Genomic DNA, 14,085 nt, shown 5'->3' on the forward strand with positions numbered 1-14,085 from the left:
CTCCTGGGTAGCTGCACTTAAGCTACACCTAGCGTTGGTGGGGAGGGGGGTGGCCTGGGGAGCTACCTTAGGACCCTCTTTAAAATTTAGAAATAGAAAAAACCATAAGATAGATAGGAAAGGGAGCTTCAGTCCACGGCGTGGAGAAGTAAAACTGTCAGATGTCGTTTTTAGCCATTCCCTGCAGAGCCCACAGATGAAGGTTCGCCCTCCCCTGCGAAGCAGCAGACCGGTCAGGGCCCCGGGCTTCTCGGCTCCTGTAAGCAAGCCCCCCACCCCGTCCCCATCCCCGCTCTGTACCATCAGGCTGGTCGCACAGGACTCGCCGTGGCCGTCAGCTCAGGTGACAGGCAGCCAGGGTGGAACGGCTGCTGGCCCCTCCACGCCCCACCCCGCGGAGGACGTTTCTGAGACACAGGCCCTTGGGTGGACGGGGCTGTCACTTGGCGTGGAGGCTGAAAGGGGGTCAAAATAGGCACAAAGTCGAAAGGCAAAGATCAAACAAAAGGCCAGAGTCCCCACCCGGAGGGAATGCACAAAATCCACGCGGCCGACACCTGCCACACGGGTGTCCGCCACGCTCCAGCCTCGCGGCGGCCGTGACGGCACGGAGCCGCGGGAACACGCGTGTGGCGGCGCCGCTCAGAGGGCCGTGCTCTCTGACTCCGCCGGGTCCCTCTTCTCAGCCACTGAGCGTCGCCGCACGAGCTCCCGGGGACCGAGGCGCAGCGCCGAGCCCAGCTCCACGTGGATGGAGGGGACGTCCAAGTGGACCAGATCTGGAAGGCGGCAGAGAGAGGCACTGAGGGGGCTGCCCGCCCCCGAGGCGCGGCTGGTGGTGGGCAGGACGGCGCGAGGAGCGGGCAGGGCTTCGGTCACGGAAGGGCCAGCGCGTCTGGGGGCCGCCGCGCCACCCACCACATTGCAGGGGGCAGGGCAGGGCCGGCCTGCTTTGCCTGTGGACCCAGACGTGCAGATCCTGTCCGTGGGCCAGCTTGCCAAGCCGGGCCATGTGACACACCCATAAAAGAAGGATGCTCCTGGCCGGGTCTCGGTGACACCTTCTGGGGAATTTCAGGGCTGCCTTTAGTTCCCTAAAGTCTGTGGGGCTAGGGTTACAGGCTGGGGAAGACAGCCTTCCCCCAAGTGTGTGAATGAGTGTGTGGGGGGGGTACCGCACTGAAGACCACGAATGGTACCCTTGGGGTGGCTGGTGGAGGCAGGGCGGGGTCCCCCCTCAAGACCCCAGAAGTAAGGGGAGCAAACTGCTCCCTGACTGTGGGCACCCCGCCACCCTGGCACTACGGAAACCACTCACCTCCAGTTACACCCCTACTGGGGGCACTTAAGGGTCACTTTCTGGGAGATGCTCAGGAGGAAGGTCCCTGAGGCAACAGGCTCGGCGTCTGTCCAGACCTCGGCTGGCAGCTCAGTGCAGGCCAGGCCACGGGGCTGCAGGGCCTGGAGGGGCGGCTGCCCCCAGGCGGGCACCGGACAGCCGCTCCCTGAGTCCTTGGGGGCCGCAGGGGGCTAAGGGGACCCTGGCATCCTTTGCTCAGGCCTGTTCCTCCCTCCCAGGCCTGCTCAGCCTCTGGCCTCCACACAGCCTCGCTGTCCCCAGGCAGCACGCCGTCCCCGGACCCAGGACCGAGGACATGCAGCTGGACGGGGAGCGGCCCTGGGCCAGATGGGATGGGGCACCCCGGTTTCTGCAAAGCGAACATGCCACCCAAGGAGGACCACCGCAAGCGGACAGACATTCAGACACTGTCCTCAAAGACACAAACATGGACGCTCTGGGACAAAGGTCCTTCTCTCTCCACCCAGCCCCCAAACGGTACCCCCGCCTGACCGAGCAGAGCCTGGGGGTCTGCCGGTGCCTCACCACCGGCCTGGAAGGGCAGCACAAGCCCCGGGGCTTGGATTCTGGATTCAAAGTTCCGTCCCTGTGGCCAGGGGAGCGTAACCCCGGGCGGTTTCCTACCCTGTCTGGGCCTCAGCAGTGGCTGGGGGGATAACAGGCGGGAAGGTGCCTGCAGGTGAAGGATGTGCAGCCCTGAGGCGAGCTGCCCAGCTGCCATCCTGGCCGCTCCCTTGGACACCTGAGCCAGAAGGCGACTCAGGTAGCCTACGCTTGGGGCGGGGAGAAGGCCCACTGGCTGCCGGGAAAGGGGAGGCCTGTCTCTGTGTCAGAGGCCCCAGAAGGGCCCATCCCGGGGCCCGTGTGGGTGCCGGACGCCCTGGAGCTGTGGCTGTCAGGGGTCTGCAGCCCGCAGCTCAGCAGCTTCCCTGGGGGGACTGGGGGGGACCCTCCCCTGCTTTGCTCTGGCTGCCCCTTTCTGACTCCGGCTTCCTTCCTGTTCTTGCCTTAGTTTTCCTTTTGAGCATCTACTTACAGGAGGAGGAGACCAGGCAGAGACTGGCAGCAAAGGCTCTCGAGTATTTCATTGAGTGGGACAGAAAAGCCCTGGCTGGCTCTATACACTGGGGAAAAACAGCTCGGTAAATTCTAGAACGAACACTATGGACTCTTCAGGACTTGCCAACTGTCCTAGCCGGAGCTCAGGCTCCAGGCCCCGCGGTGGAGGATGCAGCCATGGCAGCAGGCGGGTCCTGTCCCCGGGGCCCTTCCCTGAACCAGGGGTGCACATGCACCTCCCCGACACTGGGCACCTGTCGGTAGCAGGTCAGCCAGTGACACAAGGACACACGGGATGAGGGACAGGGCTGTCACCCCCTCAATCTAAACCAAAATGGGCGGGGGGAGCAGCTGGGATTAGGTGACTGGCCAGAGAAGGGGGGGGAGACCTGTTTCTCCCCCATCTCCTCCCTCAGAAAAGAAAGGAGGAGGCCACTGAGCCTCAAGGCCGCGGAGGCTGCCGTGCAGGTCGGGGTGCATGCAGAGCGCGGGGCTGCGGCCTGGCTGCGAGCGGAGGGGCGAGGCCGGGACCGCTTACCCTGGAATCCCCCTCACGTATCCACAACTGCGGCCCCCGTGTCACACAGCTGCGAGGACACAGCGACAGGATTCAGAGAAAGGAATAAATACGATGAGACGAATGGAACACGGACCACGCCCAGCCTCACAGTCAGACGGACCACAGTAAACCACCACCGACCACGCGGCTCAGACCCCCGCCCGCCCTGCGGGACTACGGGCCAGGCTGCCGCCGCCAGAGGACGTCGGGACAGGACAGACGGGGCACGAGATGACTGCTAAAGGGCAGTAGCTCTGAGCCGGGCAGGAGGGAAGGGGGCCGTCACACCTCCCCTGGGCCCCTCCCATCCATCAAGGGCTCCTCTAGAACCACCAGCGGGAAGTGGTGCTCACTGGTTAGAACTTTTCCTTAGCTTTTTATAAGCCCTCAGGGTGGATGGAGCAACTGGACCTGCATCGTTTATCACAGCAAAGATAAAGCAGCCGCATCACCGGACGGCCTCTCGGCACGTGTGTGCCTCTGCCCCACCGCGCATGCGCGCCGGGCCGGCCCTTCCTGCGCAGCGAGGCGCAAAGCCCGCAGGCTCACCTCCAGCTGATCGAGGGGAAAACGGCGCGCCTGGAGAGGGACGTGGCGGCAAAAGCTCGACCCGTTAGAAGTCCCAGGGCACCCGGGACCGAGGGCCAAACTGCTCTCTCTCTCGAGAGTGTGTGTGTATCTGGTGTGCATGTGTGTGTGTGGTGTACATGTGTGTATGTGGGGGGTGTGTGTGTGTGTGGGGTGTGTGTGTGTTATGCTTACACACTTTCCTGGAGGAAAACAGCTCGTCTTTGACTTTAAATTTAAAGCAAAACTAAGTTTAGTCCTCGTGGGCTTCTCCAACCAGGGGGCAGAATCTTTTCTGAAACTGACCCCTTTCTAAACACGTATTGCTAGAAAAACAGTTTTCTAAAAAGGCTTCTTTAGCGGAGAGGGAAAAAACAGCCTCTGCTCTGCCATCACAATCCAGCCACCCTGTAAGAGCCCCTCCAAGGACGCAGGGTGCTCAGCCCCCAGGTGAAGAGTAGGACCAGAACCCTGGGCTGGCGGGTGTTCAGCTGGGAGAAATCTCCCAGGGAGCCCCCCCCCACCCCCACCCCCGCAGGACAACCGGCCACCAGGGCTTTCCACAGCCTCACGGGGGCTTCTAAGGAGACCAGCCCGGGTGCCACACGCGTGGCACAGCAGGGCCATCCCTGGCAAGCAGGGTGCGCTAAGGCTCACGGAGACGCTGCGCGCGCGGCGGTTACCTGTGGACATGCTCTCCCCGGGGGACACACCGTCCAGCGCGGGTTGCTCAGCAGACTGCGGGCTGGAGGCTGTGAGGCTGACGGCGGGTGGCTCGGGGGGCGGCAGTGTGGGCCTCTGCCGGGGCTTCGGGGTGGGCCGCGACTTGCTGAGAGCGCCCACGAAGCCGGAGGGGGAGGCCAGCGGGGGCGCCGCGGCCGCCGGGGAGAGCTGGCCCGAGGCCAGGGAGTACCCCGGGGGGCAGCTCAGTCCGTAGGGTGATGGGGTGCTGGGGGGCGTGGGCGACAGGCTGAGTGGGGACGGCTGGCCGGCAGGCGTCTCAGGCAGGGACCCCGGCTGGCCAAAGGGGACCTTGGGCGGAATGGGTGCCAGCTTCTTGGAAACTGAAAGAGGAAGCATAGAACACGGGGTTCAGTGACACCCATCATCCCTGTGGCTGTCAGCAAGCTCCCCCCCTCGCCTCCACCCCCAGCTCCTGCCAAGCTGAGAGCAGCCAACACCGTTCCTTAAAATTCACCTAGAACTGCATATCCACCCATCTGTTCACTAATTTCTCCTCTTCTCCCCTGGATTCCTGCTGTGATCAGCACACCACCCCCCCACCCCCCCCCCCCCAAGCCAAACAGGAGAACACATTTCCCATGCCCAGGCCGTGGCTGAGTTCCCAGGGTCCTCCCATCACTTCAAAGTGGTGCACCTAACAGGGGGGCTCCGAGGAGGGAGGAGTCTGGGACGCAGCGTCCGGGACGGGACAACTAGAGATCGGCTTGCGGCAGTGGACCCTGGACAGAGCAACCGTCCTCGGGGTCGGAAGCTCTGACTTTTGGCTGAACCTGCCCAATGGCTCTGGGATCCCGTAACAGTGACCTATGACCAAGTCCTCTGGCCACAGAGGCCCAGAGCCTCCATCACGCTGCCTGTCTTGCCCTGTGCTTCCCCTCAGTCCTGTGGACTTGCCTCAGAAGTGTTTTCCCTTCATGAGCCCTGCGTGTAGACGTGTACAGACCTGCATTGTTTGTTCTAAGTGCGTCACCGCCTTCATTCCCCTCTTTTTATTTACTTAGTCATGCTAAAGGGTGACAAACACATTATGCCTTTAAATAGAAAGGAACTGGCAAGGATGACAAATTCTAATATTTACAAGATCCCTTGGTGGACAAATGTCTCGAGAAAGCGACCACTCATCTCTCAGATTGAGGGCTGGCTGTGGGTAGCACTTACTCTCGAGGAAACTGTCTTTTTAAGCCCTCAAGGAGGCATCGTTTTCCCCCCTACTCCCCACCCCGCCGACGGAACAGAATCTATTCCAAAGATGTCGCGTGCACCCCCCTGGCTCCTTGGTGCGGAAAAGTAAGGGTCCCGCTCTCCTGAGTCCCATCAACTTGGGTTCAAATTCCTATCCCGTCTCACCTGCTGCAAGCTGGGGGATTTTATTTAAACCTCTTGTATGGCCTTCCCTGGTGGCACAGTGGTTGAGAATCTGTTTGCCAATGCACGGGACACAGGCTCGAGCCCTGGTCCGGGAAGATCCCACATGCTGTGGAGCAACTCAGCCCACGCACCGCAACTACTGAGCCTGTGCTCTACAGCCCACGAGCCACAACTACTGAGTCTGCGTTCCACAACTACTGAAGCCTGCATGCCTAGAGCCCGTGCTCCGCAACGAGAAGCCACCGCAATGAGAAGCCCGCGCACCGCAACGAAGAGTAGCCCCTGCTCGCTGCAACTAGAGAGAGCCCGCACGCAGCAAAGAAGACCCAACACAGCCAAAATAAATTTTTTAAAAATAATAAATAAACATTTTGTATGCACTGGAAAGAATCACATTTCCTCCACAGTACTGTAACCATTACATGGGATCACGTATGTCAAGCACCACGCAGTCATGACTTAAAACCACTTTTCAGCCCTACTGGCTGATGCAGGCATTACGTGCTTCTCATCCAGTGGAGACTCTAGGGGTCAGTGCTTGAACACAGGGAGCCGGAAGACGGGGGATGCAGTGACATCACCGTGGTGTCTGTGGTGACATTTACCACCCCAGGCAGGGACAGGCCTAGGTCATGATGTAAGACTGTAGGCACACCGTCAAAAGACTGAGGGGGTACAGAACAAAACTCAGTGTGCCACTTGTGGGCAATGGTGTGCCTTTCAAATGATGGTGCCGAGCTGCTGAACGTCCCCTGGGAAACCCCTGCCTGGGTCCAATGGGCTGTGAAGAACGAGAGGGCCAATGTCCCACTGGCTTTGGGGAGCCGCGTGGCCTGGAGCCCCGACCCCACTGGACAGAAGAACAGCCTAGTCATCACCCTGCCCTGCACAGCTCGGGGAGGGTTAAAACCCGTGTAAACTAAGACAGCCAGAGAATTCGATCAGGACCGCAAGACAAATGTGTTATTGCTGGCTAAAGCCCTGGCACGCTCAAATCCCTCCACTGCCACTTTGGCCAACCCCCTGTGTTGCAAGGTGCCCTCACATGACCCTCGGTGTCCTGAGCTCACCACAGGCGGTCCAGCAGCAACACCCTTGTACTACGGTTCCACGTTCACCTGTCTGCAGAGGCCATGTCTGCTGCTCTGTTAGAGCCTCGGGGCTCTCTACACATAGCAGAGGCTCAACAAACATTTGTAGGGCGTACAAGGGATGAATGGGGGTGAGTAGGATGGAAGGGCTGGGTGAGGGCAGGCTCGGATGATGGGCTCACACAGCAGCCCGCAGCCGGGAGGGGCCCTGTGTCAGGATAAGGAAAACCAGCCCAGTCCCACATCCCGGAGCTAAAGGCACACCTAGAAGCCGGACAGGCCTGAACTGAGAACAAATCAGACAACGTGCTGTTTTAAGCACCTTACAGACTTCGTCATGACAGAAGGTGAAAAAAAAGGTGGCTCTGATTAACACACGTTCCATGCAGCCCCCATTTATGAAATATCACCATGGAGCATGTCTCGGCTTTGGGGAATCCTTTCAGGGAGAATAACGGGGCCTTCTGCAGTGGGTTTCAGTGGCAGAAATCTGGGGTGGGCAGCTCATGGGCCAGTGGACAAATGCTCAGGCCTCCACTAAAGAAATATCAAAGGGCAGGCCTCCTGCAGAAACAGTCTCAATTCCGCCTCTGTGTCCCCTTCTACAAATAATCCAGGGGTAGGCAGCTGGGCTGGACCCCAGCTGGGGCAGGGGGCTCCTGGGGAAGACTCCACACTGCATTTTAAGTGGTGGTGGGAAGCCTGGCAGAGTCGATGAAGACACGTGTCACCCTGGGTGATGATTCTGCAGAAAGGTCCTGGTGGACGGGAAGCAGAGCCCCGTGTCTGCCCCCCACCACACCCCCGAGCCCACTGTTCAAATGAGTAAACCGAGGAATAACGATGCAACGGCCCCTCTTGGGGTTGGCTAACTTCCCAAAGCTCTCAGGTGCAGTACTTTTTCATGAAACCAGCTGCTAAATCTCCGTGAGAATGCAGGGAAATGTTTCCAGGCGGTGTGACAGCTCTCTGGCCCGAGCCCCCCAAGCCCCCACGAGCCGGCGGCAGTGACATACCCTTCCGGAGGGTGTGAGGACTCTGGTCTGCGGGCAGCTGGCTGGGGCTGGCGCCCGGCTGCATCCCGGGCTGCATCGTTGCACTGGGCGTCCCCTGGCTGGAACCTGGACTTCCTTTCTGCCCAGATCCTGGAGAGAGTTCCTTGCTTTTAGAAGTGCTGAAACACAGGACAAAAGACAGCCCCTGAACTCAGGTAACTTCAGCATCAGCGCTGTGAACTGAACACATGTTCCTCTAGGCAGGTATGGTCCTCTCAGCCCTTCTGAAAGCCTTCCAAGATGCCCACGGAGGTGACCGTCCTCTCTTGGGGCTCTGAGGGCCTGGGTTCCACCTTCATCCCCGTGTGGCACCCGTGGCCAGCTCCCTCTCCTGGCCTCTGCTCTCTCTCCAGCAGGAGACCATCCCAGCAAGTCTCCTATTTGTCCATTTCCTCCACCAACCAGCAGCCGCTGCTTCCTGCTGACTCCCTCTCCCCTCCCACATCCCTCAAACGAAACTGAAGCCCATGAGTCCCAGCCAGAGCTGGCGACCCCTCGTCCTCTCCAGTGGAGCCATCAGCAACCACGCCATCCAGGGTCACCACCCTCCCGCCCCCCAACTCTGATTGTCACTTCCCCATTTCTCAGGGAAAATACCTTCTACTCATTAAAAAAAACAACAACAAAAAACCCTGCAATCCCTTCACTTAGGGGGTTTGTGTGTGTGTGTGAGTGTCTGTGTGTGTGTCTGTGTGTGTGTCTGTGTGTCTCTGTGTGTGTGTGCACACACGTGTACATGCGAAGACTGGCTTGAGAGGTTCGGCTTCCCAGAGTCTCCGGAGTGTTTTCAGCGGTGGCCGTGGAGGGATACTGCACACCCTAACAGAACGCACAGTGCCTCTGAGTGAAGGAACTTTCCCGCTTCTCTGAACTGCTGCTTTAGGACAGACAGAAACAAACGGCAAAGCAGCTTCCTGTGCAATCCCCACTCCTAGAATCTCCTCTGACCACGTCCCTTTCAAGGAAGGGCCAGGGATGGCCTCCTTCCCCTGCGCCCCGGGTACCAACGACCACATGCCGTGACGTGCGCCTTGATGGCTCAGACTGCGTTTTTCATCTTTGGAGTGACAAGGGCTGCCCTGCATAAAAGTTCATAGAACTAGCGCTGGAATGAGTGCGCTTCCCGTCTTCCTTCTTCCTCCGCAAGAACGAGATGCAGTCACACCACAGGCTGCAAAGATCCCCAGGCCCAGCGTGACCACGGCACCTCCATTCTTTACCTGATTTGCACCCATTTTAGCAGTAAAATGGTCCCTACGCGTCTAAAGGTAGAGGAGAGGAAGGGAGAAACACTGAAATTCTAAATTTCAAAATAGGGAAGCTGTAATAGCATAGGAGGGGGACACAGGGAGCTGGGGACTCAGATTCCTCGCCTGGCCGTAGCAAGCTGCCACCTTACCCGTGTGCCTGGGATGCTGTTCTGGGAAAGCCTGGCTTCCATCTGATGAAAATCCAGGGGTCTGTGAATGCCTTACCTGCTGCAGAAGCCAAACCAGGATGCTTAGGAAAGGGGGGAAATGACCAACTCCAAGAGGCTTTGAGTGGGTGCGGCAAACCCAGACCAGCACTGTGGTCTGTGCACCGCAGGCCAGGCTGACCCAGGCCAGGGGAGTTTGGTGGGGGGAGGACGACAGCGCCCTGCTTACCTGATCCGCTCAGCCCCGGGCTGGAGGCCGAGGCCGGATGGAGAGAGCGCGGGCACCGCGGGGCCGTCGGGGGGCTGCTCCGGGAGGGGTGACGGCAAGGGCGGGGCGAGCTCCGCGGATGGGGCTGGGGGCTGCATGGTGGGCGGGGCGCAGGACGCCTTCCGGCCGGCCGAGGAGCCTCTTCGAGCCACCCACGACGTGTCCATGACCCTCACGCCCATGCTGGCCAGGGACAGAGAGACCCAGGCTTAGCCGCGCGCGCCGGGCGCCGGGGTTCCCGCCCCCACCAAGCGCCCCGCAGCGCAGCCCGAGCATCTCCTGGACCAGGGAAGCGAGACAGCTGCCAGCCGTGCTCCGCGGACAGAGGTGCTTGAGCACCCCGGCGGCTCCGGGCGGGGCTCCCACCAGCGGCCCGGGCACCGCTGGCCTTAGGACCACTGCCTGCCCAACGAGCTCCCCAGAATCCAAGCTTCCCTCAGAGCAGAGAGTGGCCTCACTGGGGGGCACCCACTCCTCCCAAGTGGGAGGTGGAGGTGGGCGGGACAGCGAGGGAGGGGCAGCCTCAGACCACAACAGGGCACCAGCCAGCAGGGGACATCTAAACATCCATCTTTCTTCTTTTTGCCACTTGGGGATAGAGAGCACGGGACAGACTCGGGACTCCTGCACCAGCCCCAGGGTGCTGGCTGAGCTACAACCTCCGCAGGGTCTACACAGCAGGGAAGGGCTGAACATGCCTCTGGTCAGTCTCCACCCCGACTCCATTTTAACGAGGGGAAGACAGACAGCTTTGAGTAAATCGGCCAAAGCAACCAGCCATACACATTCACCCCCTTGCAGAGCTCCCTAAGGCATAGCTCGCTTAGTGGTAAGAGACTGAGCGTGGCCTCGTAGCTACCCAAGGATACCGTACCTTTGGATTTTCCTAAGGCTGCAGGGACAGAAACATACAGATATTAGTGTGGAAAAAACTGCGCCCTCCTTGGGACACACAGCTTGTCCCTGTCAAGGTCTGTCTTGTCTCTTGTGTCTGTCAAGGCTAAGCCTGGGGCTTTTACTGAAATTGTTTCAGTTTAGCTGGTCTTTCTAGTTGAAGTGACTTTTCTGTTTGTACAGGTGAAAAATCATCCTACCCCTGCAGGGGAATAAAGAGAGAAGCCAAAGAGCTCACACTGGTCAGGAATAAGGGAGGAAAACAAATCCATGGAAGCGGCAGTCCGCTCTCTTCTCAGTTAATGATTTAGAAGGTGGTTAATGCCTTCCTCGGGTCTAGGAGGTAACTGGTTCCACGGTACGCAGTCGAGGCCTTCACTGACTAAGGCCAGAGCCAATCCTTCCAGTATTAAGGGAGACACGGACATTCACGCAGGGTGAACACCAGCCAGCACCGGTCTCCCCTGCATACATGCACAGAGGGTCGTACTCACACCCACGCTGGTCAGAAGCAAAGAGCTATTACACCATGACATTCTAGCCACCTCACAGAGGGGCAGCAAGATTCACAGAAAAGGTCCACGTTTGGGGATCGGCTGTAGCAGGTGGGATATGGGTCCTGTAAGGAAATGTGCGGGGACGGACTCTCCGTGAGGCGCACAGAGGAGAACAATGCTACAGCCGCGCACATAGGGGACGGACGGCTTCTGACACACTTTCCCCTGGGGGGCGGGGACCCAGAGACCCTCCCTTCCTGTTGAGTGTCACTGTTAATATTTCTCATCTCCAAGGCATTTTGGGGGCGTTCAGTCTCTCTCCAGGACCCACCTTGCAAGTCATCTTGCTTCTGAGGATCCCCCACCAATAAACAAGCACCTTCTATACGAGATCCAATCACCCCTAGAGGCCACTCAAAACTCTGGGACAGAGTCCGACTGCGTCCCCCGGTATTTAAAGTGGGCTGCAGGGGGGTATCAAACTATGCCCCTTGGGCTTCCAAGTTTATCAGGCTGAAAAAGAGCAAACAGCTTAACATTCCACTTGGGGAAGCAAACTGATACCACTTAGCTGCAGTGTCGGCAAGGAGGGCGGGATTTATCCCGTGGTGACCAACAGAAGCCCTAGAGGCTGGAGGTCTCGCGCTGTGCTCTCTTCCTTACCCTATTCGCTCTCACTTAGGAAGACCTTCCCCATCTGGGATGAGAGGCGTGGGCTCTGGGATCAGGGCTGGGGGGGGACACCTTCTATTTCCAAACACACCTTCCAGCACTGGTGACCCCAGACACCAGGCTCCCTGGTGATCTTCTCCTGGCTTACCCAGGGGAGGGCATGGTCGGGGGGCGGGGGGGAGGACCAACGAGACCCGCTAAATATCATCCATCGGCAAAGCACCAGCAACCAACAGTCCAGAGGAGAAATGCACACCCCTGCTTTTATAAAGAGACGGCTGTGCCGACTGTGATCACCACTCTCCCAGCGGAAGTGACTTTCACATGGGAAGCCGCGTCCTCTGCGTCCAGGAAACACACATCAAAGGTTCACTGACATTTTCAAGAGGCAATAAAAACCTTCTTTTTCTTTTTCAAGTCTTTGTATAGACATACACTTTTATTTCACTTGGGTAAATATCTAGGGATAGAATGGCTGCATCACATGGTGGGTCCATGTTTAACTTTTGCAGAAACTGCTGAACTGCTTTCCCAAGTGGTTGTTCTATTTTACAGTCCCGCCAGTATTCTATGAGCGTCCTAGTTCCTTCAGACAAAAGGCAAGAAAAATCTTTACAGAGCGAATCGATCACAGCGGTAACAGCAAGACGCTCAGAGGCCTCAAAGCATATTACCTTCAGAAGCCAATGAAGATTTGCTTGGAAGGTTGGTAGATGTGAGTGTCTGAACGTCTAGCTAGGACTCCATCCAAAGACAAAAATTACAAAATTGCCTGGCATGCTGCCGAGAGGGGGGAGCTATTCAGAGGCGGGAGAATACAACCAGGTTATGTAAGCAGGTCGCAAGTTTCTGCTCATTGTTTTATCACATAAAGAAGCAACAGCCGCCAGGATCAAAGAACTTGCGTGCTATTTAAAAATAACCGGGACTTCCCTGGTGGCGCAGTGGTTAAGAATCCGCCTGCCAGTGCAGGGGACACGGGTTCGAGCCCTGGTCCGGGAAGATCCCACATGCCACGGAGCAACTAAGCCCACGCGCCACAACTACTGAGCCCACGCGCCACAACTACTGAAGCCCGTGCGCCTAGAGCCCGTGCTCCGCAACGAGAAGCCACTGCAGTGAGAAGCCCGCGGCCCGCAACGAAGAGTAGCCTCCGCTCGCCACAACGAGAGAAAGCCCGCGCGCAGCAACGAAGACCCAACACAGCCTAAATAAATAAATAAATAAATAATAAAATAAAATAAAAATGACCAAGTTCAATCAATCAGAAACAACCAACTCCCTCAGAAGTCACTGCACAGGTACCCACATCTCGTATATGTCAAAGATTTCCCACGGCCACTGCTTCCGGTGAAAACGAGAGGAACTTGGTTTTCGGATCCCTTTATGGCTGAATCAAGGGAGAAGCGAGAAACCAGAGGCCAGGAAGAACCCCCGAGAAGCAAAGGGTTTGGAAATCAATAAGCCGAAGGCAGGGGCACGTGGCAGAGTCCAGGAGGGCACCTGGGCAGAGCTTCCCTTCTGGACTTCCTGGGTCTTCTAAAGAGGGAGCCAGGTGATGGGAGGCGAGTGCCTGCAGCATGGCGGGGGCTGACCCTGAGACACGTGGCTCCCTTTAGGGTAAGGTGACAAGGGGCAGGGAATTCAGGCTTCTCATGCCTGCTTGCCCTCAGGATTAACACAGGGCAGCTGGCAAACCCGTACCTTGGCGAGGCAGCCCCGCTGAAGCCTACTTCACCCTGCTTCACTCCTCCCAGTCTACAGGGACCTCACGTTTGCAGGGAACTTACCCTAAGCTGCACTTTGTATTTTTCCATGAGAGACTGTATCATGGAACAGGTCTCCTTGATTCAGGAAACGGAATGGCATTCCTGTTTTAAAGTCTGTAACCTGGCAGGCCACACAGGGAAAAGAGAAGATCTAGGACCTTAAAAATTAGGAGAAAAAGGCCTGCCCCAGGAAAAAAAAAAAATTCTGAAAGTTGGAGATTCCAGCATAAGAACAGGTATCTACAGAGAGAACACATGTATTACTGAGAACAGAAGTTTGCTGTGGACCATTCCAGGTGATGAGCTGTCAGGAGTTAGTGGTTGCTTTCTGTTTTTCTTTTGGCCCCTGTAGGGTTGACATCTGTCATGCTGTTTTTATTTTATTCATTTTTGGCTGTGCTATGCGGCACGTGGGATCTCAGTTCCCTGACCAGGGATTGAACCCGTGCCCCCTGCAGTGGAAGCGCGGAGTCCTAACCACTGGACCGCCAGGGAAGCCCCCTGTCATGCTGTTTTTGAATCCTGGTCAGGAACAGTCCTAACCAGAGATGTCAGCCAACGTATGGCTTTGAGGTATTCAAGTCTACAGAGATCGGAAAGGTTGAGATTTTTGTTCTAGAGATCAGTTACACTTGGGAAAGACCCACCAAGAGACAGGAGGAAAGGAAATCTGGTATCTCCCCAAAAACCCACAGAAGCTTTGGGAGTTCCCGCACCGTTTAGGGTGAACGTGGAGGTCGGGGAGCAGTGGCAGGACGGGTGCCA

At 57.8% G+C, this 14,085-nt stretch overlaps 1 protein-coding gene across 3 annotated transcripts in view; it reads right to left on the reverse strand.

Annotated features, from left to right (window-relative positions):
• Positions 1–265: 265 nt before the first annotated feature.
• ARHGAP44 (Rho GTPase activating protein 44) overlaps positions 266–14,085 on the reverse strand; it is a 155,428-nt gene continuing 141,608 nt past the window's right edge. Inside the window, exons 17-21 of one of the 3 annotated variants that reach the window (XM_032616275.1) lie at positions 9,450–9,671; positions 7,765–7,922; positions 4,229–4,609; positions 2,958–3,006; positions 650–779 (exon numbers count right to left, since the gene is read on the reverse strand). In XM_032616275.1, coding sequence (XP_032472166.1) covers positions 2,999–3,006; positions 4,229–4,609; positions 7,765–7,922; positions 9,450–9,671 — 769 coding nt within the window. In that variant the 3' untranslated portion in view covers positions 650–779; positions 2,958–2,998. Of the gene's footprint in view, positions 780–2,957; positions 3,007–3,844; positions 4,610–7,764; positions 7,923–9,449; positions 9,672–14,085 lie in introns of those variants that run through there. The other 2 variants (XM_032616274.1, XM_032616273.1) reach the window with 2 other exon arrangements.

This window comes from Phocoena sinus, chromosome 20 (genome assembly GCF_008692025.1).
Source record: "Phocoena sinus isolate mPhoSin1 chromosome 20, mPhoSin1.pri, whole genome shotgun sequence".
NCBI classification, from domain to species: domain Eukaryota; kingdom Metazoa; phylum Chordata; class Mammalia; order Artiodactyla; family Phocoenidae; genus Phocoena; species Phocoena sinus.